The following is a 23,161-nucleotide window of genomic DNA, read 5'->3' as shown; positions in this document are numbered from 1 at the left end:
AGTTCAAAAATATATGTAAAAGAAGTTACTTTTATTTATATCTGATATACTTTCTGAACAGAAGTCACAGTTCACAACATATTTCAAAAAGCATCATGATCACAGGCTGCAATGTGAGATACTATTAACTAATCAACATCATAATTCTTTGAGTGCTGTAAACATTGGCATAGGTTTTGTTTCCCATATTCAGGCTTTTACAGTGTCTTAAATGTTAGGACAAAATCAGTAAAAAATGACGTAAAAACGCAGTTTGTATAAAATGCTAAAATTTAAAAAATGCTAAAATGCTACAAAATAACAGTGGGAATCACAAAAAAAAAGTTTAATATAAATGTAGATATTGAATATCTTACTATAGCTCCTAACGGACTCATCTTCTCAGAGCCGAGACGACGTCCTCCATAGCTGCTGCCGCCTTTTGCAGCTCCATTTGTTTTCTTTGTATCTCTGTGAAAACCAGATGTTGTTTAGAAACACAATTTTAAAATGGTAAAAATGGCAGTACTGAAGATGGTATATGGTACAAAATACGCCAAAGTGAAGTGAAATGCTATTCTAAACTATGCAAATCTTAGTTGAGAATCATAGTTTAGTATGCCACTGAAGTCATACAAAACCTCATATTATAGCATGGCACAAAAAATCACTGTACTGTAATATATTGTCAAAAACACGATAAAAACATCATAGTATAGTAAGTTGTTAAAAATATGAAAAAAAAAGTCATAGTATAGTATGATGTTAAAAATGTCACAAACATGTTATAGTATTGTTGACTGTTTAAAAAAATAGGCTAGAAAAAATTATAGTATAGTATGTTGTTCACAAAAGTAGTAAAAATCTAATTATATAGCGTGTCTTAAATAGTATGATAAAAACATTAGATTATGGTATGTTGTTACAAAGTCTTAAAACATCAGAGTAAGGTATGTCATACACGTTATAGTATATACTTAATAGTCATGAAAAGATAATGCAATGTGGCATAAAGTCACAAAAATGTCGTAGTGTAGTACACAAAATGTCAAAAAAAGTCATGGTATAGTATAGCATAAAAACTTCATCATAGTATGAAATGAAGTCATTAAAAAGTCATAGTAAGTGTGCCATTAAAAGTCATGTCCACTTATACTATGCTAATATAGTGAATCATAAAAATGTCATGCAGAAGTATAACTAAGGGACCCGACAATGATCTCCATCCTTTAAACCACACAAGAGTTTACTTCACCCTCTTGCTGCTTGGCCACAAACTCTGCCAGTTTCCCAGAAGCCGTCAGCAGTGTCAGTGCAAGATCATAATCTGTGGAAACACAGAGGGAGCATTTCATATTCCAGTGTTTTCAAACACGAATAAATATGAGACGGAGACGCCGTCACAGCAACTTGTGATCGTCACGTATCCTTCCTTACCCTCCTGGCTTGCTTCGTCTGACTGAATTCTACTGGAGATACTGGTCATCTCATTTATGAAACCACTGAATATGGCCTGTGTGCATCCTGCTGCATTGCACCTTCTCCAGAAGCTGGAGGCGTCGACGCTGGGCTCTGGGTCAGAGGGAGGAGCCGTCGGAGGGGAGGACGGAAACGGGACGGTTACGTGGTTGGTTACATGTAAGGTTTCAGGTGGAGGTGGGGAAATGGGTGAGCTGCTGCACGGAGGCGAGCCGGTAACACTGCCGCGTTTGGAGTGGTCAGGAGAGGACGGGGGTCGAGCAGAGCTCTGCTGTGGGACAAGTGGTCCAGCGATGTGTTCATCAGCACCGTGGAGAGGACTCTGCTCAAGACTGGACCCTGAAGACAGAGATGGACAGCTTACATAACATCACTTTGCTACAACAACATGTTTGAATTTCAACCCTCTGAAGCCCAGAGCGACATCACTTTTCTTGTGCTGCTTTCAGACGTTTTCACAAGTATCTTAACCTTTAAACCTTGAGCAAATTGATTTCTTTCAAAAACTAAGGAAAAGAGGCAATGAGCAACTTGGTAAGAAATGTTTGGCAAATTGCAATAAATAAATAAATTTAGAGATTTTTATCTTTATTTTTTAAAGGTAAAGAACAATATCTAAGTAAAAAAAAAGTCTAGAGAAAAAAACATGCACAATCCTTATAATTACATATCTAAAATAATGTTAAAGAAGTCTTGTTTGCCTTGTTTTTGTGTTTTTTGTGTATTTACTTTTTATTTTTGGCTGTTTTTGAGTCACGTGATTGTTGACATATATTTAAGATGGTGACTCTTAAAACTTAGAAGTCTGAGGAAGAGCGTTTTGGCTCGAAACGTCACTTATTTCGCAGAATAAAATCCTTTGAGGGGAGCTCCCCCGGTGAAGAACAAGCTAAGAACACTAAAGCCTTATACAAGACAGGCCAGAGCTGTCTCTATTTCCTGAGGAAGCTGATGTCCTTCAGCGTCTGCTGGACAATGCTGCAGATGTTTGACGAGTTTATGTGGTGGCCGGTGGTATCCTGTTTGCTGTTGTGTGCTGCGGCAGCAGGCTGAGGGTAGCTGACGCCAACAACTCAACAAACTGATGGACAAGGCCAGTAACACTGTGGAGGTGGAGCTGGACTCTCTGGTGTCAGAGAGGAGGATGCTGTCTAAGTTTACGTGTCTTCTTGGACAATGTCTCCCGCCCACTCTGTGATGTGCTGCTCAGACTCAGGAGCACATTCAGCAACACACTGATTCCCCTGAGATGCACCGCAGAAAGACTCCTGCCTGTGGCCATCGAACTGTAAAACTCCTCTCTGAGTTTCTGACGCTCACAGTCAACTCTTGGATTTTAATTCACCCGTCTGCAGTAAAATTCCATCATTTATTTACTATAATTCAAATGAGGGTTTTAAGGTGCATTTATTCTGAAACACTGAATCAACTGCAATAACTGGTGCAATAATTCAGCTACATCAATCCTTTATGCAATTATTCAATGTGCTATATTCTTTTAACTCTTGAAACACGTTATATATATTCTTATATATATATTCTTCGTACACTTATGTATACATTGTGTTGTACTTTGTTGCATCATACGCGTATGCTCTATTTCTGATTTAACATACTTCTTTTATACATTGTATTGTAGCATAAGGCACATAGTTTGTACACACTTTAGACACTCAGCATATACACATATTTATAAGTTGAAATATTTACATAATAGTAGGGATAGTTTTTTATTATTAGTGTATTTCTATTTTAAATACTCCACTTTCTATAATTCTCTATGCTTGGAATCAGAGCAACTGCAATGAGCCGCAATTAACCCCCCCGGGGATCAATAAAGTCTTTTGATTTCCTTTTGAGCGGTCTATAAATTTCCATAAACTCAGAAAGGCAACTGGTAAAACCAGCCATCTCTTTTCATCTCTTATTTTTCTTCCAGGAGAGTGAAAGGCACCTCAAGCACAGCTAATCAGAACCTCATACTGTTGTTTGGCTTTAGTGGCAAGTGAAGTTTTATGACCAGTAGATGTCAGTAAATGTTCAGGGTGGCTCTAAGCTTATATTTTCTTATTTTTACAATCTGTCATGTGACAACATGACAGTGAAGGGCCACAGTAGTTAAGGTTGGAGTTGCAGAATCAGTTTAATAAGCCTCATAGCGTTTTTTGCACGTATTTGGCTGTTTAAAACAAAATGTGTACCTCAAAATGAGCGTGTCAGACGCTTTCAGTGCATTTGGGCTTTTAGACGTTTCTCAAGCTTGTACATGAACTGTATGACTACAGTGTCTATCTTGATTAGGGGTTGATCGATATTGGTTTTTCAGGGCTGATACCGACTGTTAGTAGTTAATGAGTATAAAAAAACTTCACCACAAAACATTGTTTAAATGCCTTTAGTATATGTAAATGTCTTTAAATATCTAATAAAAACTGAAACTTTCAACATCATATACATTTTTATAAATTCAAATAAAACATAAATGAATAAAAAAAATAACTCTCTGATATTCCTCCCATGCCGACACTTTCTTTGCACTTTTTAATAAATTAATTTGATCAGTGATCATTAAAACGAAACACCAATACAGATAAAAATGCTAAAGCAGACGCAAAATGCTAAATATCAGCCCCAATAATCTGCTGACCCCTGGCCTTGATATTGGTGATATTTACCACCTCACGAGCGTCAGTCTGTATGTGTGTAATTGTGACAGCTTTTGTAGCGGAGACTACCTCAGAAGCCATTCTGAGTCATTTTGCAGGTGTTTATATGTCTCAGTCTGCAAACAGATTTTTGTCAGACATTGCAACATGCAGTCACAAAACGTTACAGGTGTGCAGGTGAGATCAAATTAAAGGCTGAGTCTGAAGACTGCTGGTCTGAGCAACGGGGGCTTGAGGTAGGGCAGTAAGAAGCAGGGAGGAGGTTACTGTCCCTGCTGTCTTTTGTCCCTGGCCCACATTTGCTTTGACTCCTGGGTGGATGTATCGCGGCAAGGTGTTCCCATCGCAAAATGGCCTGCAGAGCTATACTGAATTTGGATGTGCTTTTCCATTTTCCTAGTACAAAAGTTTGTCTTATCAACTGATTGCATGCGAAACAGACAGTACAAGTAAACGTAACTTAACTCTACCCACCTTCTGTCTTCACCAAATCCACATCCGCAGGCGCAGCTGCTGCCGTCTGAGTTGAGACCGTTGATACAGGTGGATGAGGAACAGAAGTGAGGAGACTCTCCGACTCAGCATCCTGAGAGGAAGCAAACACACCTTATGAAGGGTGAGTTAATAATGTTCTGCTAGTGGCAATGATACACAACATTCAAGTCCCATTTAAAAAAACATACAAATACCCCTCTAAAGTAGATTAATTCAAATTAACTTCAAGAAGCTGTGAGTTAACTATGTGTGTAACATAAAAGACCAAATCTACTCCAGGGCTAGTTTTAATTTCATCAGTTTTTAAAGTTTTAGTCCTGTGTCAAATGTCCTTGTTAGTTTTTTTTTTATCATAGTTAGTCAACCTCATCCTGCCATCCTTTTGTCAGGTTTTAGCTGACAAAAAGTCAGGAACTTTAGTCTTATCTTTCTTAGCTATTTAGGTACATTTTTAGTCGAAAACTGCTGATATTTTAGTCTTTTCAAGTCAACAGATTATATTGAATGTTTTAGTCCATCTAGTTTAACCACTACCTATTATTTTGTAAAGCCCTGATGTGGCTCATGCAGCACGGACATAAAACTGCTGCTCATGTCATCCTCAGATCTCACTGACAAGTTCATTAACAAACATGTTAGAGTCATAGTTTTTGTGAACTAAAATAATAATGTCCCTGACTAAAAGATCAATTAGAAGAACTGCTCAAATGTTCTTTAGAGCAAAACACAATGATGAGAAATGATACGGCTGCTGAGAAAAACAGACGCACACTTTGAAGGCGAGACGAAATGTAACGACTCACCGAATGAATGATCGTTTCATCCTCATCTTCATTTCCTTCCTCAGCTTCTTCCTCACGTCGATTTCCTTTGAGAAACAGCAGGAGTTTAATATGTTATATAGAATAAAATTAGTATATGCCTGTCTTTGCTAGATTGATATAAACACTGAATCTGCTCTGACAGCCTACCTGAGGCGGACACAGCGGGACTCTCGCAGTCTTCCCTGTGAGTGGAGAACATCTTTAAACATTTATCGTCGACTGTTAACTTATTTATAACTTATTTTCAGTTAATCACAGAGGTTCGATCTCACCTGTTCAGCTGCAGAGAAAGCGGAGAAATATAAATGAAAGAGAAGAAAAATGAATATCAGATTACTGCACATCTTCAGCGTCTAATCAAGGTGTTAATGAGAAAAAAAGAAAGTCTGGACAGACCTGAGGCTCCTGGACAAAGCTTTCACTTTCTTCTATATCCATCTCTAACGGTGCAAATGTTTCTGAACAGGGTGGGATGTCATCTGTGGAAGAAGGAAGTCACATAAATATGTGTGTGAACAGCTTCATGCTAAAGTGTTTAAGAAATTCTTGTGTATTTTAAGTGGGTTAACCTGAATTTGAAGAGTCATCTGATGTGATTACTCTGTTGCTTTTAAATTTACATTTAGAGGGGGTTTCATCCTGCCTGTGAAAGAAAAGAGAGATCAGCCGTTACAACACACAACTTTATTAACCCTGTGTGGAAAGCAAAATGTGATGAAGCTCCATGATGAAACAAAAAGAGGGAGGTAAATGTGAATAAATCAGTAACTATTAGTATATCAAAAAATATTTTAACTTTTTATTGAAATTGTCCACCATTATAAACAGTGAAGGTATATATGGAGCCTTGGATAAACAAAATGAAAAATTTGCACACAGTCCAACTGCACTCACTTTATTTCTCAGACCTTAATTAACAGTTTTCATATAGGCAGACAGCACCGTAATGTACATATATAAACTATAGGTTTTCATCTGCCTGACAGCAAGCTGGAATAAGTCTTGGTGTCGAAGGCTTTTTACTTTAAAGGTATATTAAGCAGGACTTTCCTTAAATACATGTATAGACTAAGTACTCAAACAATTGTTTGAGTATTTCATCCTCCACATCTGTTTCTATAACTTTAGGATACGCAAGATTTTTTTAAAAATTGCAATACATCAAGTGCAAAATAATACATTTTTTGATTGCTGAAGGCATGGGATGCTACTAAATTTGAGGGTAAAGGGTCTATGAACGTATGAAACACTTACTTGTCACTGGATTTAAACGGTCTCTGTTTGAAAAACAAAAGCAGAACCGTTTATGGATTTATCACTAAATTGTTTTGAAAAGAAATGCCAATATATCAAAAGTTGTATTTAACGGTACGTTGAATAATATGTAAACCTTGGAAGATGAGCGTGACGCACTGCTGGATGAGTTGGAGTCGCTGGCGTACCCGGGTGGTCGTCTGGCTGCAGCAGGATCACCAGCAAAGAGCAAAGACAGTTATTGAGCAGTAAGAAAAAAAAAGTAAAACACACGAGACAGCGCTCTGAGCTGGACTTACTGTTGGCGTTCTTCTTATGTGATGAAGGAGCATGTTTGTCGCAATGTAACCTAAAAACACACAAGCCTGGCTGTGATCAGATGTTGTTAAAAGCAGATTATAAACACAGAAATCTCTAGTTATCATGAAATATGTTTGCAATATGTACTTACATAACTCTGTTACACAGACTCTCTGGGCTGATGTTTCCCTCTGTCCTCTCACAGGTGAGGCAATAAACCTCGTGGAAATAAAAACAGATACTGTTACTTGCTTAGAAAGGTTTGCGACCTAATAAAACCCTCCTGTGTGAGAGAAGGAGAGACGTCTCTACGGTCAATATCTCCAATAATCAGCAACCAACACAATAACAACAGGTAAGAGAAAAAACATGTAGTTTAGATTTTGGGGTGAACGATCCTTTTAAGTGATTTGCCTTAAGTGTGTGTAGTAGTAACTTCCTACAAGCAAACCTTAGCTGGTTCAGCTTCACTGTGATTTTTGGAAGTCCGGGACTTTGTGTGGGAAGAGGAACGTCCGTTTGGGATGCCGTTGTTTCCTGGAAATAAAAAAAGAAAAAATTTAAACACTGAAAGAAGTGTTTTTGGGGCAGAAGGATAAGAGTTCCCACCTACCTGCTGTTTCTGGGTCGTGATTGGAGCAGAACAGCCTGCAGCATGAAAACACAGTTTTACATAGGTTTATAGCTAAAGCAAAATTTGAAATAAAACTCTTTATACTGAAGTTCAGGATGTTTTGGAGGACAAGACAATTTTCTAGACATAAAGGCGTGTTGCACCTACACAAATTTCTCCTTGTCTGCATCCTCAATTATCTTAGCTCGGTCTTTAACAGCACACGGGTAGTGGTAGGACTTCTTGCAGCGCATGACTTCACACCCAGCAGTGGCACCCTTTATCTGGCATCTGTTACATCTCTTATGCAAACAAAGGTGTAACACAACATTAATACAAAGCTTCCAGCACACAGTTAATGTTTTAAACCTCTTCTTTGTTTATGCAAATGTTAACGATGCTTACCAGCCTGCTTCCTCGTTTCACCTCATTGAGCACATCGTCCACACAGAAGCCAAACAGGTCGTCAAACTGGGGGGTATTACGGCAATACAGACCAGAGGAATATAACTAAAAAAAGAAAAAATATGAGTGAGGACAAAATGTCTCGGACAGTGACACTGTAATTCAAAGAAACACTTACAAGTGTTTCACTGGAGGAGCGGGAATAAACATCAGTTGTAAATGAAGGCCTTGTTGGATTTTTATACATTAAAAGCAAGAAATAAAGAAATAAAGGGCAATATTACTTAATTTGATTTGATATAGAAATTTGTGAACATGAGCTTTGACCTAGTTGTTGTCGACAATTGTTTGTTGTTGAAGTCAAAAAAGCTGAGTACTGTCGATGTAGATGTAATAAGTCAAGCTAATATTTACAAATTTCTATGTCAAATTGAATTAAGTAGTATTGCTGTTGCACTATATTCAACCCTAATTCCAAAAAAAGTTGGGATGCTGTGTAAAACGTAAATGTAAACACATTGCAATGATTTGCAAATCTTGTTTTGGACGTATATTCAAATGAATACAGTCCAAAGGCAAGATATGTATTGTTATTTTAAATATTTAGTTATTATTTAGTTTAGTTTATTTAGTTTATTTAGTTATTTTAAAGTCTTAATAAATGCTGAAGAGTAAAAAGTACAATATTTGTCTTTGAAATGTAGCTGAGTGAAAGTATACAGTAGCCTTGTAGAGGACTGTTATACTATAGTACCTTGAAATAGTACTCTGTACTAGGGGTCGGCTAATATTGTTTTTTTCAGGGCTGATAACGATTATAAGTACTTAATGAGACTGATAACTGATATTTGGAACCGATATGCATTTACATATTACATATTTCAGTCAAAATTCAGAATTTGGAATATAACAAACTCCAACAAAAATACTTTATATATATCAAGTTCCCTGCAACTTTTTTTTTAAATGAAGTTCAGTGAAAATTTCAATAACAATAATTATAAATAAAAACAGCTCCCTGATGTTTTACCAAGTAAAAGTCCCTCCCCTGCTGACACCTTTTAATTAATTTATTTCATTAGCAATGATTAAAATAAAATACTGATACAGATAATCAGCAAAATTCTAAACATCTCCCGATAATTGGCCAGGCCAATAATCTGTCGACCCCTTGGAAAAAGTACAATATTTCTCTTTGAAATGTGGTCGAGTGGAAGTATACAGTAGCCCTGTAAAATATTTTAATACTAAAAATGGTTGGAAATCAGCATCAGCAAACAGCCAAATGCTGGTAAAATGTGCAAGTGGCTGCTAGATTTGCTTCAATCACCAGCCCAAAAAATAAATAAATGGTAATCTTTTGACTGGCTGGAAGATTTGGGAATAAAAAGTTAATTTCCAATTCCAACCCTGACACTAAAGTACCTTAAAACTGTTCTCAGCTGTCATCAAGACAAATACCTTTTGAGAGTGTTGTTAGTGGGCTGTAAAAAGGCTTTGACCAGAAAATGGCTTAGAGCAGAAAAAACCAACACTTAATGAGTGGAGCGATATTATATATGAAATTTATGTTATGGAAAGAATCACTTTCAGACTCAAAAATCAATCATCTTTGAAGAGAACTGGTCAAAATGGCTCAGTTATGTGTCAACTTTAAGACCTGATTTCATATAGACTACAAGGATAATGTTTAACTCTTTATTAAGGAATGTTTTCTCTATCTTCCAAGAAGCATCTCTATATGAAGCGCTTATAACATTAACATTCTTTATTTAACTGTTGAGTTTCTCTGCGTTGTAAATACTGTATATATTGTTTGTTTATGTCGTCCTCTGTGCTTATTTCCTTCATCTTCATCCTGCACGTTTTTGTACTTATTTATTTATTAATATAGTTTATTTTGCACAGTATTATCTTGCTATTTTGCTATCCCTTTGCTGCTGCAATGTTGGAAATTTCCCCACTGTGGGACTAATAAAGGATTATCTTATCTTATCTTATCTTATCTTATATTTGACTCATGTTTTACGAAAATCCTCCCCTTGTCATGTTATGTTGTTAATGTTGTGTTATGTTGTATGTTTTCGTGCCCAGTTGGCACAAGTGTTGCACTCAAACCTGTATAAATGTGAATTTCAATGTAAATATCAATACTAGACTCATACCTTTTATATTTTATATTTGTATCTTCTATTTTATCTGTTTTCTTTTTTTCTATATTTATGTTGCACCAACCCACCAGAACAAATTCCTAGTATTGTATTAACTATACCTGGCAATAAATCTTTTCTGATACTGATTCTGAAGTGTATTTGTTGCTAAAAGAAAATGAATAAAAAGTAAATTAAAAAAAAAAAAAACTGTTCTCAGTTCTTCTGATTCTTATTGAAACATGCCAGGAAGACAGAGTTAGTGAATATTTGACTGGCAAAGGGAATCCCCTCTATGCAAAACATCTGTCATTCATTATAAGGCCATTCATTTCCATCAAGACCACATCCTGTATCATCGTCTCAGCGCGCATACAGGCTCGAGCGTAAACCGCATGCTAAGCTTGCCAACTTTAGTTCACTTACTCAACAAACGTTTCTTGTAAAAAGCATAAACACAGAAAACACAAAGCAGCAATCGCGCGTTAGAGATGAATGAATATCTAAAACGACAAACATGCTAATATTTACCAGACAGTTTTGATGAGCCGTGACTTCATCTTTAGTCGATAACGGGCCGGTTATTTGCGTCTCCTCTGACCGGCGACAGAGGACGCAGGACACGTTGTCAACATCGTCCATTTCTGTCGACAAACGAAGAGATAAAGTCTTAGTTTGACTAAAACAAGAGTTGGATTGTGCTCCAGCAAGGTTACAGTCTGTGTGTACACTACTTCCTAATATTTCACCGCCCATTAATTTGACTGTTGGTTGCCAGGTTGCTTCTGAAGAATCCCCCGCTCGCTCCCAAAAATCCCACAAACCTGTTATTAACGCTTTGAAACATGGATCGACATCCGTTTTCTTTTGTTGCTATCAGACGCCCTCACAAGCTTTTAAACCCTCTAAAATCTGAGCGAAAAACAGCCAATTTCTACCTTGGCAGGCAACAAGTTTCAAGTAACTAGTAAAATGTGACAAGTGAATGACCTTAAATTTGTAATAAAAAATAAGGCATCTGGAGTGAAATATATATAAACTAGAAAAATGTCCAGAATATTTAAAATTACTACTTTTAAAACAATTCTATTTTTTCTTCTGTTACAGAAAAAAATACATTTTTTTTTTTTTAAATTTATATTATTGTATACTTGATTTTTTTTTTTAAATATAACTGTTAAAAGCTTTCAAAAGTATCAATGTGGACGTGACTTTGGTTTAAAAAAAAAGAAAAAAAAGGATTTTTTGTTAGTTTCAGCCTAACACAAACATGTTGCATACATGTGTGCATAATGCTTTTCTTCCACAGAGAGCTTCATGAGGAGTTTTCATTGGTGGATTGGATTGCCGAGATTTATGACTTTATAAGAGTTTAAAGACAAAAAAAAAACCAAAAAACTATTTTTCATGGCAACTTATTTTGTCCTTAAAAAAAACAAAAAACAAAAACCTGACCTTGACAAACCTGGCAACCCAGCTGAACAGTTTCACTTTCATTTCTGGTCCCAAACATCTTTACTCTCTAGCTGTCTGAGGCGTTGTCCGCCTAGGTGTGTAATAACTGCACCAACAAATGCACTGAATACCTCAGACATGCATCATTCACTGCAGCAGTCTGATTTCCTTTAATTGAGTGAACCTGAATCGCATCTCATCCACTGTGCACTCTCCTGCCACTGGGCTTTAGTCAGAAGAAGGCTTGGTTGGGGAAAAGCTCTCGGTCCAAGTCAGGTCAGCCTCGCCCTGATGCCGGCTCTCCTCCCTCTTTATCTGGCGCTTTGTTTCGTTTCTCCCTTCTGGTCTTTCAGGCCGCTCGGCATGTGCCGTTTGTGGGGATCCTTTCGCAGGTTACTGCATTCAGTCCAAACCCCACACAACTTTTCCCCAATATTGGGAAGTGCTTCTCTATCCTAGAAAAGTCATGCTTCAGCAGAAGGGGCAATGGTGCTGAATAAAGTAGAAAAATAAAGCAAAATATAGCAAAAAAATAGCAAGGATTTAAGGATTTGAGTAGCTACAGGCTGCTGCATCTACATGTGCTGCCGTCGTCATTGGGATTTAAGTTATATAATAAGAAAGAAGTAAGTTTTTTAAATGACAGCACTCAATATGATACTTGAATATAAATGCAGGATTGAAGTAAGCTTTGGTGGAAGCAGTTATTAACTCTTTTCCACAGGACTGCAAAAAAATAATTGTTCTCATTATGGATTGATCTGCTGGTTATTCTTTTTTAATGAAATCATTGTTTTGTGTGCCCGTCACCATCACCCAAAGCCCAAAGTGACACATTCACTACACTTGTTTTGTCCAACGAACAGTCCACACTTCATAATGATTTAAAATATAATTAAAGGTATAGCAGGAAATCATCTCATTTGAGAAGTTAGAACCATAAAATGTTTGGCATCTTTGCATTAAAAATGACTTAAACAGTGTTTAAATTAGTTGCATCTTAATTTCTGTCGACCCACTTATTAATTAATCGACCAGTCATTTAATACTATACAATACTGTCGATTAGTTTAATTTATAATAAAAACATCTTCATAAACTCTTGTGTGTTTATTATACAAAAAAATACTTGTAAAGTAACCAGTGATTAAAATCACTAAATAAATATAGTGAAGTAAAAAGTTCCCCTCAGAAATGTAGTGGAGTAGAAGCAGGAAGTGGTGTGAAAAGAAAAGAATAATTCAAGTGCAAGTCCCAAATTTTTACTTAAGTACAATTCTTGAGTAAATTACTGTGAAAAAAACACCGGTGAATGACAGAGTACCTCATGATGCAATCAGGTATCAAGCTGTCATCTACGGACGGGAGAAAAGAAGAGACAGTGACTGAATTATCACAAGTCGTTTATGTAAAAAAAAAACAACAATTAGACAAGTCACGAAGTAGTGACGTCACCATACTTAATGTACAATATAGCATCTCAAACATTTCATGACAGACGGATATTAATGAACAATATCTACATTCAGAACATGATCCCTCCATGGGGAATAAGTTAGCACTATACAGTGAACTCTGATTATTCACACGGAGAAACATTTTGTTGCGTACATGAAAACTCACAGAGTTAGACCACGAGGCCGTCAGAGGCCCCACAAGACAAAAAGCTCGTACATGAAGTCGGGGCAGCTGGTGGCAGAACAGGTTTCTAATGACGACAAAGAGACAAATGACCGACAGGAAGACTGTATCAAAGGAAGCAAATTAAAGTGACTAAATGTATGTGGGCTTTTTCATTTCTTACAAATAAATAAACACATGTAAAAGGGAAAAACAGAGGACGGGGGTGATTAGACTGAGAAATCATTTACATTAAACAAGGTGTACGCTTTCATCTCTCTCCTGGTTTTATTTACAGTAACGGGAATCTTAAACTCCTGCCTTGGTGAATTAGTGCAGATGAACATGTGTTCATAAGTTGATCTCTAATGTTTCTCCACTTTTCGTGTGAACTCAAATAGATGCATTAACTGAGATCAGTCCTGCTGGCCCATTCATACATCTATTACATTATAAACACACACATCCTCAGTTCTTCATTACAAAAAATATACAGACAAGTGTACGACTAGAGAAAGATTACTATACTGTGTCTGTGATGTTTTTTTCTATCCAGTATTTCACCGCTCAATCGCGTCATAGTCAAGTCTGTAACGTGCATGTGTAGCAAATTAGCATAAAGTGACAATCTCAAAGATCTGTTACTTTTTTTATTGGTGGCAGCTACGATGATAAGTCATGGTCACACGGGGCTCGTTTTACCAAAAGGACCTCATGTGATTTACAAATCATCTCCCACGTCTGTGTGGCACATTCACTTTGGATAAGCAAAGTCTGTAGTTTACTCAAATTTACCACCACATAAGATGCTCAGAGTCATTTGTAACTCCACTCTACAAAAACTTTGCAATACTACTAGCAGTGATGTACAGTGTTGACCTTTAAAAAAAAGAAAAAGTGGGTTAAACAACAGAACCTATTCTGCCTCATATTATCACACACCATCCATCTCATTATCTTTTGTCATTTTAGGCCTCTGTGTTCGGCGAAATACAATAGGTAATTTGCGGTGGAAGATTTACTTGACGAATAATAGACATGGCAGATTTTCATGGGCTTAAGATCATAGACGACTTTCGCAATGATTACAAATAACAAGAGGTCCTAATGTGTTTTCATCACTGCCAATTGAAGCCAATCGGAGCTGGAGCCGATAAATACCCATGACAACTCCAAAGTCACTCGCCCTGGGAGTGAATAGTGATTGTGACCTTGCCCATTAAATAGGGCAAAAAAATTTGGATTTTATTGTTGTTTTGTGCACCTGGAAAGGGGCTTTATTTAAATTAAAATCTTCGAGATTATGACTTTAATAAGTAGTGCATGTGCATGACTTGAAAAAGAAAAAGAAAGAAAAAAAAAAAGAAAAATACAGCTTTCTGTGGAAACCTGTCAAAATGTTGACGAGTACCGATGCTGGCGACACAGGACAGTCAGCCGCACGATGCTAGCATTCGCAAGGGCAGTTTGGTGATGGAGCAAGTGCTGAAGAATTCAAGGTTTGATGTCAGAGAAACTCGTGTAGGTCTCACTGCAGCTGGACGATGTGCTGAGGTTTCCAGAGCCGCTGCCCTCTGGTAGAAACACATATTTTGAGGATAAATGTCAGATAAAGTACTCTTACATTACTATCTGTTCATGTGTCACACATGTTATTTGGGATTGTTTTGTTTGAATACCTGAGCTGGTGAGAGACTGGCAAGACTTGGACTTCCCAATGAGAGTGATGAGATTAGCAGCTGCCATCCAGCCCTCCTTAGAGCTGCTCAGGTTACGTACAAACCTGCATGAACACACACACACGCACGCACGCACGCACACACACACACACACACACACACACACACACACACACACACACACACACACACACACACACACACACACACACACTATAATTGTGCTGCTATAGTGTTTGTCATTAGAGCTAAATTAATAAATAAACGAGATAAAGCAAAATAAATAAATGTTAATTTGGTGAGAACCTGACCCGATTCAAGCCCAAGGGAATAGTGACAAATTACAGTGCGGCCCCGAACCGGGCATGTTGGGTCGGGCCGAGCCCAATTGGGTTCAGGCAAAAAAAATCAAAGCTCTATTTGTCACGTCTCACAGGCAGCGGTAAAGCTGTATTCTCACCACTGTCCGTCATCTCCCTCTTTGACCAGATGCACCATGTCCCCGCTCTTTACAGAGAGCTCCTGAGCGCCACCCTTCTCATAGTCAGCCATCACTGTATATTTGCCGACACACTGCACAAAGTCAAGATTAGGAAACAGAAAACAATACACAATAAAATCAGAAATCAAATTCAGCCAAATTAATCAAGAGTTACATTAACATGTGAAAAAAAGAAAGTCATCGTTGTCATGTTATGGCCTTGTTATATTTATGTTTGAATAAAAATATGTAATTTTTTTTGCACTCAATGTCAACTTCTTCATGTATATTGTGACAATCTCTAATAATGTAATACAATCAAATATGAATATTTTTCAAGCTACTGTATGAATGCTAGAAATTGGGATTGGGATTGGGACAACACTAATTAAAACCATCAACTCAGACAATTGTTCCGCCTCACCCATATCTGACTGTGTCAACAGATTTTTGTCCTCACACTGTGATGAATACAAGTCCAGACAGGATGACACATCTTTGTGACACACAGTGACTCACCAGCTTCTTGCCGTTGTCGTCCTCTGGGTCAGAGTTAAGAGGATCCTCTGCACTGGAGTAGCCGTCGTGCTCCTCTGAGGCATCCAATGACAGGGAGGTCTTGTTCCAGCCTGAGGGGAGGAGACACAGGTGTTTAGTCCACAGCTACATCTGTCTTCAGCTGCTGTCAAACATGTGCGTGACCTGCAGTGACGGATCTACGGAGAGTGAAAGAGTGAGAGGAAGAACCACAAAAAAAGCTCCTTTGAACAGAGAAGGAAAAAAATCTAATCCCAGCATGGCACAAACTATTGCCGAAAAACTTCAAGACTGGGGAGATGGGCATGCAACTTCATATTTTATACTCTGACTCAAACAAAGAAAAAGTGGCAGGCAGAAATTCCTTCGTATCAGTGTACATTTCTATGATTTCCTTTAAGCCTGAAAGAACTTAAAGATGTGGGACGGCAAAGCAAAAACTGAGAAAGACAGTCTATAAAGGGTTTCTAGTTGTGAAACGGTGGGCCCAACAAGGTGTACCTCTCCACTTTGTCTGTAAGAGACTAGAGGTGCTGAACCACCTGGCCCTGCTCAGGTGGAGCGGGGGCGGACCTGCATCTGAGAGACAGGAGGCAATAAACACAGCTAGTCACTCACCCTGCAGCAGCATCACTGTTTGAGGCTGAGGCTTCGCTCAGGGATCATGGATGAACAAATAACCAGACAGGGAGAGTTTGCAGTTACAGCTGAAAAGACTAATTACCTTTGAAGCCGAATGGCGTGGGGTCACTCTGGCGTTTCGTCTTGTGATCGGGGCTTGTGGGAGATCCTGCCGTCAAAGAAGAAAAAGAATAAAAGGACATGAATGGTTGTTGATCTGAGAGAGAAATCACAGCCAAAATATTGAAAAAGGCACATTTTGATGAAAAACAGCACAAAAGTCACATGTAAACCGGACATTTTCAGCTCTGACTAAAATGACAAACGCACAAAAAAACTAACAGCTGGATCAGGAAGGGTGAGGAAAGATGACTAAAACAGGTGGAAACTGATCTAATAAGGAGAGCAGCTGCAAAATGCAGCTCAACCTTGAGGCTACAATGAAAGAACATCAGCAAAATAAGCCCTTTTCTAAAAAGACATTTTGATTTGTCACAGTAGGAAAAGTGAAGGTGCAAGTAAAACAAATGATAGCTGTTTTAACATGCATGCCTAACATACACGAGAAGACTTTGAAAAGACTAACGTTTGACACGTTCTCACATGTTAAGATAATGTGAGTTTTGAGACACAGGTTTTAAGATTTTGCAAAAGTGGCATCACAGTTTAAAAAACTACAACCAGATTCCTAGAACCACAAAAGGCATCATGTCGACAGTATTCTAGTCATTTCAGCATCAATATAATCCAGAGAAATAAACTGTATTTGCAGACAAATTATCTAAACTTAGGATAATATTAAACATGTTTGATTTGATCTGATATCAAGAGAAGACAAAGACCAACTTAAGAAAGCTTAAACAGTCTTTTATGACCACTTTGTATCAAATAATTGATCACGAAAGTGTGCACGAACTGAGACAAAACTCTCTTGACTTTATGAGATTGGAAGTTTGTCTGCGACAGTTAAACTGAATAGTCATTTGGTGCAGGGCATTAGCTGATTTAGTTTCAGGGTCCTAATATTGTGCATGCTGAGTCATTGTCACACTGTCGTGTCATGACAGAGCTATTGTTAATGTTATTTAATGTTATTAATGACACAGGTGCTTCTCCGACTCTGACAGGTCAAAAGAGTAAAAGGGGAATTGTTCTGGATTGAACGAAGCCGGGGTCGAGCTGTGTGATACCTGCTGACAGGAAGATCGTCATGGATGGTAACGTAAAACTTTTATCATCAGTAGCAGAGGGCTCTGTGGAGGGAAGCATGCAGTATTTGACCTACTGACCAAATGTCTTTAAAGTATGTTATATCTTTAATCTGTCCATCAGAGACTTAGGTTAGTTTTAAGTTAGATGAGAAGATGGATACCACTCTTAAGTCTGTACAGTAAATATGAAACTACTGCCGGCAGCAGGTTAGCTTAGTTTGGCATAAATGATGGAAAAAGTGGGAAACAGCTAACCTGGCTGTAAAAATCTAACGAAATCCACAAAACCAAACCGCTAAAGATCACCAGCTAGGCGTAAAAGGGAGACATTGTGGTTTTATGGGGACACATGAGCCTAACTGTTTTTTGGCTGAGATTAGTAACTGACTTTTCGGTATCCTGTCATCACCATACAGTCATGAGAGTGGTATTAACTTTTCATCTAGAAAACAAGTGTGTTCCCAAAATGTCTTTAAATAACCCAAGATAATTCTTTGAATATGTCTAAATGAACGTAAATGTTTTAATCTCACAAATGCAGATGAGGTGATATGTTGGTTACAAAATTGACTGAATGGCCTGCAGTTACCTTTCTGAGCTTTGAGGTTACTGAAGCCCTGTAAAGTAAAGCGCTTTTTAGCCACAGCAGCTCTGTCTGAGGTAGGGCTTGTCACAGCCTCATCTGACCAAGAGGAGAAGACAGGACAGACAAACAGAAGGAAGGAAGGGTATGTTAAGTAAGTGCAAAGGAGGTAAGGAACAAAGAGGAGAGTTATATGATTAAGTGGAAAAGACAGAAGTTAAAGGGTAAGCTTGGTATTTTTAAACCCTGGATCCTTTTTTTTGTTTTTGTGTCTGACTAATGAGGACAACATTTTTTAACATGGTCCAGTATTGAGTGAGAGGGCTGCAGCCGCGACACAGGCTGCAATGTAATTACCTGAAGCATGTCCAAACTGTCATGTACATCCATTAAAAGTGCTTGTTTTTGCCACTTAAAAGCTCAGATTTTTATCCTAACGCCATGTTCACACTGGACAAGGACATGCACCGATATGTTAATTGTCTCACACCCGCCCATCAGCCGTCGCCTGGCCATTCACACCAGAAGTGCATTTCTCTGTGCTTTTCAGCAAACTGCTCCTCTTTCTTGTTCTAATCACATGTAGAGCTCTGTTTCTGTGCGAGTGAGTCTATAGCCTCATTCCCTCTACACAGAAAACCTGCTAACATCTGGCTTTTTAATGCAGTGGGAAAGTGTACAATCGGCATTCACACCAGGTCAAATGACTCTGCAGAAGACACGAGCATTTACCGTCTCTGGTTTCGAATTTGCATTGATGGAACAGAACATCTGCACTAATTAGCTCCTTAACCGGCTCCTTAGCCATAAAATTGTAAACGCTAAACCCATCAGTCTTCATTTGAATAATCAGTAATTTTATTATGTACATATTTTCACATTTAACTGGGTGAAATAAGGGTTTATTTCAAATGATTTGGTGATTGAACGGTGGAAAGACAGACTAATGGTACTAACTAATGGTAAAAATGTTTGTTCACATTACAGTCACTTAGACACAAAAACATGGGAAAAATATTGAAGTTACCCTTTAAGACATGGGTTAATCACAAAGAGGTACACAGTTAGTATAGTTTGTACAATACGTGCACTATACATGCTAGAGGTAGATTTGTAAAACAAAGACAGAAAAACCACATAAATAAGAGTTTTATGTGTCTGACTGGAAGTCTCTCAGTCTCTCTACTGACCTTTTCCTGTGGGCTTTGGTGAGGAGGAGGAGTTGGCATCGGGGCTGCCGGGCTCAGCCTTCTTCTCGTCTCCCTTCTTAAAGCTCTTCTGACCGGACTTGAATGGACTGTTGATGATAAATAAAGTGTGCCATAAGAAGCATCAACAGCTTTTGGAAATTATCTCACAAATGAAACTTCATTTGGACTGTGAGAGAGAGAGAATAAAATGAAGTGGGGATTCGGACCTACCTGAGACTCACTGTGCCACTGGGCACAGGAGGAAACTGGAAAACCTGGTCTGGTGCCCTCTGCTGGTTGGCTTTAGAAACAGAGAGTGAGGATGACCACTTATTGACACCCGCGATGAAACAGTTTGCAAAAATACCATTACCATTATGGATAGAATATAACTGTTTCAGCTTTTGGTTAAACACGAATCTCAGTCTGAACATTAAATCTAGAAATATGTTTGTACCTCTGCAGGCTTCCAGCTGGGTTGTCAGAACCTTCCTGATCTCATTTACCCAAGTGGTTTTTACTTCAGCCGTTGGCGCCTGAAACAAAAGAGATATTATTATAAACAGATATTTAAAAGGTTAATGTGTTATGCTTAGCACTGTCACTGGAGGTAAAAATCCATATGCATGCCTATTGTTCAAATATAGTGCATTGTACCTCAAGGATAAGCTGTTGTTGTTTTTTTTGTATTTTTATAATTGTCAATAAAAAAACAGAAGAATAAAAAAACAATACTGTGTTAGTCTGTCTCTTAAACCTGTCATACATATTTATTTTCTCAAAGGCTTAACAAAAGCAGCTAAAAATTTACTGTTGTTCAAGCAAGCATTACTAAACTGCTGCTAAGGAGGCAGTCAAGATAGATCATCATTAAATATATAACATTAAATATTTTCAGAAACAATTTTGCATACATTATAAGTGCAGTTTATAGGCATTAATTACATTTTTAAAATAACCAATTTGTATTTTAAATGCCGCTTAAAAGTGTGGCACTTCGCACTGTGCATCATGAACATTGCAAATTATTCTACAAAACATGAAAAATCACTGAATAAAAGTTAAAGAAAACATCCCAACTCATCTCCATTCAAAAACACACACTCAGCTGTGAACTCTGTCATGTAGGATTGTGAACATTAACTGTTACACTTCTCTCTGTCAGCTTAGCAAAAAGACATTCAGCCACTGCAGTTTTGCCAAATATGGCTTTTTTGAAACGCTTGAAATACCACCTCAGGTGAGCATAAAAACTTTATTTGTGATAAATGGGAGTTTTTTCAAAACTGATGTGTTTCCATTAGTCGTATTTTTATTGCCAATTTCAATTTGCGCAATTTGAGGCTAAATGCAAACCCACCTACTGATGGAGAGCAATCATTAGTCCGGTACGCTGATCTTAAGTTCTCCCACTTTCCTCTGGGTAGCAATGTTAAATCAACCTTCAACATTCCTATATCGTACCTGAACAATATAGACCTCTTCTCTGGAGTTGCACCAGATTTCAAACTTCTTGTTGTCTCCCTTTGCGTTCTCAGTAATGCCCACAGCACTCATCTGTTCAAAGAAACAGCAAGGTGAAAATTACATCTTAGAACTGTAAATAGATGGCAGTATAAAACACAAATGCAACAAACATGTCAACATTGCAGAGGTAGCGGTGCTCACGCTCAGTGATTGTTTAAAGCTGTACGAGGGAGCTTTCTCGTATCCTTCGCCGTTCTCCTCCCTCCTCTTGCAGAACAGGAGCGCCTTCTCGTGGAGGAAGAGGTGTCTCTGCATGGGTTTGAAACGGGCCAGGTCCTTCACCTTAGCATGACCTTTCTTGTGCTCCGTCCACACGCTGAAGGACCCCTGCATCAGCAGCTTACCCAGCTCACTCATATTACCCTGAGAAAAGAATGAGACAAAGATGCTGTAGGATAAAAGGCCATAATTTTATATTTAAACAACTCAATGTTCCACTGAATGCATCTGTTTTCTGTCCAGACTGTGCTCTGTGTTATGTACAGTTCTGGGGTACATCTGTGAGTGTCTGTATTCTGCAGTGAGCCGGTAAATGTGCTGTGTTGATTTCACCTGTAATCCCCAAAGGCATTGTATATACTGTGTACAATTTGTCTTTTAATTTTATTGAATTTCTTGTTTATTTACTAGGTGCCATGAGTGTTTCCTTTGGCAGATATGTATGAAACTCAAGGAATATTATTCTACTTATGTGGAAGTCAGACTGTGCACCGACGTATTATATGTGGAAAAGAGAGTTGATGATTTTATTGTGCGTAGAAAGATTAAAGTTCTCTAATAAGAAAGAGGCTCAAATATTTGTGAGAATTTGGAGAACTGTACTAGAATACCTCAAGGGTAGTGGATTGTAATGAACTGACTGTAACCGTAAACCCTCTATTGCTGTGTATGTATATTTTATTTGACTGGTTATGTTTTTTCTTTTCTATTTGTCAAGAATTGTGAGATATTAGCGCTTGATCTATGTCTAAAATCCTAAAATAAAGTTTTTTAAAAAAAAAATCTGGTTTATTTTTATTGATATTTAAGCTCTTTACACTTATGTTTCTCCCTCAGTTTCTACAGTTAGTATTTCTGTGTCCCTTTTTGTATCACCTCGTCTTTGTTGGTTTTTACTTCTTTCAATCACAGAAACGACCATGCAAGTAACCCAGTGCACAGATTAGGTGTCTTTTTCATAATATCATATTCAAACGCTGCGTTTAGCATGTTTCTTTCCTTCAGTCTATTTTAAATCAGTGACCTATAAAAAACATCTGATTTGTGATTGTTTAATATCTCACCTCGTATCCTGTAATGGCGATGAGGTGCATGGAGTCATTGACAGCCTTGAGGATGCCCAAGATGGCGGTCAGTGCCTCCTGCAGGTCGGCGGCCCCCTCACAGCTCTTACTGTACTTCAGCATTTCCTGTAGTGAGAAGGACAATAAGCTCACTTTTATTAAAAACAATTACAAAAAGCTGTTCCAGGCTGCTAAAACACGCTCTGTGTGATCAGTGCCTTAACACACAGCTCAAAGCAAGGACTGCAGAACAACGAATCCCAGTATAAAAACAACAGACAGGATCATACCTTCAATAGCAGCTGATATTTGGTAATCCTCTGAACAGGCTTCAGCAGGTAAGAATCTAAGCCCAGTTTATGCTCCAGCTTCTTCTGACACTCCTGATGGAAATAAAAAAGGAAAGAACAATGTCAAATAAAATACAGTGAATAATATTTAATGAAAAATTTGATGGTGCTGACTGTGTTCACCTGGAAGAAGGCGCAGTCTGAGCACTGCCGCCAAAGGCTTTCAGAGCGAGGCTTATTGTGACAATACTTCTCATAGATCTGCAGGTCTGTCATCTAAAAGTGCAAAAAAAAAAGCAATTATTACCATGTGCAATTGATGTGTATATATTTTTTTACTGTTGAGTTTTGCATCTTGTCTTTTACTATTTATACTGTTCTTTTTGCCCCTTTTTTGCTGAATTCCTACTTCTAGTTTGTATCTTATTTTTTTACTACTTATTTAGTTCTTTTTACACTATTTATCTTGTACATACCTTGATTTAATATCCCTTTACTGTTGTAATAATGCAAATTTAC

At 37.9% G+C, this 23,161-nt stretch overlaps 2 protein-coding genes across 2 annotated transcripts in view; both read right to left on the bottom strand.

Annotated features, from left to right (window-relative positions):
- Window positions 1-12: 12 nt before the first annotated feature.
- On the bottom strand, window positions 13-10,896 carry phf11 (PHD finger protein 11). The gene is made up of 18 exons (XM_042494982.1): window positions 10,697-10,896; window positions 8,016-8,120; window positions 7,779-7,912; window positions 7,611-7,645; window positions 7,449-7,534; window positions 7,149-7,216; window positions 6,997-7,046; window positions 6,834-6,901; window positions 6,698-6,720; window positions 6,013-6,086; window positions 5,840-5,922; window positions 5,716-5,723; window positions 5,591-5,625; window positions 5,423-5,487; window positions 4,599-4,710; window positions 1,417-1,797; window positions 1,235-1,306; window positions 13-450 (listed from the first exon to the last, which is right to left on the bottom strand). Exons 1-18 carry the CDS (start codon window positions 10,805-10,807, stop codon window positions 374-376), a joined length of 1,587 nt encoding a protein of 528 aa, XP_042350916.1. The 5' UTR covers window positions 10,808-10,896; the 3' UTR covers window positions 13-373.
- Window positions 10,897-13,598: 2,702 nt separating this feature from the next.
- mcf2lb (mcf.2 cell line derived transforming sequence-like b) overlaps window positions 13,599-23,161 on the bottom strand; it is a 51,748-nt gene continuing 42,185 nt past the window's right edge. Inside the window, exons 19-32 of the mRNA XM_042494317.1 lie at window positions 22,826-22,918; window positions 22,643-22,735; window positions 22,353-22,478; window positions 21,211-21,432; window positions 21,007-21,099; window positions 20,000-20,078; window positions 19,774-19,843; window positions 19,543-19,649; window positions 18,359-18,451; window positions 16,662-16,727; window positions 15,920-16,029; window positions 15,380-15,492; window positions 14,920-15,023; window positions 13,599-14,814 (exon numbers count right to left, since the gene is read on the bottom strand). Of these exons, the coding sequence (XP_042350251.1) occupies window positions 14,735-14,814; window positions 14,920-15,023; window positions 15,380-15,492; window positions 15,920-16,029; window positions 16,662-16,727; window positions 18,359-18,451; window positions 19,543-19,649; window positions 19,774-19,843; window positions 20,000-20,078; window positions 21,007-21,099; window positions 21,211-21,432; window positions 22,353-22,478; window positions 22,643-22,735; window positions 22,826-22,918 (1,449 nt within the window). The 3' untranslated portion in view covers window positions 13,599-14,734. The remainder of the gene's footprint in view (window positions 14,815-14,919; window positions 15,024-15,379; window positions 15,493-15,919; window positions 16,030-16,661; window positions 16,728-18,358; window positions 18,452-19,542; window positions 19,650-19,773; window positions 19,844-19,999; window positions 20,079-21,006; window positions 21,100-21,210; window positions 21,433-22,352; window positions 22,479-22,642; window positions 22,736-22,825; window positions 22,919-23,161) is intronic.

The sequence above is a fragment of the Plectropomus leopardus genome, chromosome 10 (assembly GCF_008729295.1).
Source record: "Plectropomus leopardus isolate mb chromosome 10, YSFRI_Pleo_2.0, whole genome shotgun sequence".
NCBI classification, from domain to species: Eukaryota; Metazoa; Chordata; class Actinopteri; order Perciformes; family Serranidae; genus Plectropomus; species Plectropomus leopardus.
The sequence above is the reverse complement of the archived record's forward strand: the minus strand, read 5'-3'. Positions and strand labels throughout refer to the sequence as shown.

Excerpts from the sequence above, each read along its gene's own strand:
- phf11 (XM_042494982.1), bottom strand. The coding sequence starts at position 10,807 with ATGGACGATGTTGACAACGTGTCCTGCGTCCTCTGTCGCCGGTCAGAG. Across the intron at positions 5,923-6,012 it reads AGATGACTCTTCAAATTCAG|ATGACATCCCACCCTGTTCA; the intron begins GTTAACCCACTT and ends CTTCTTCCACAG. Across the intron at positions 1,798-4,598 it reads GGATTTGGTGAAGACAGAAG|GGTCCAGTCTTGAGCAGAGT; the intron begins GTGGGTAGAGTT and ends CTCTGTCTTCAG.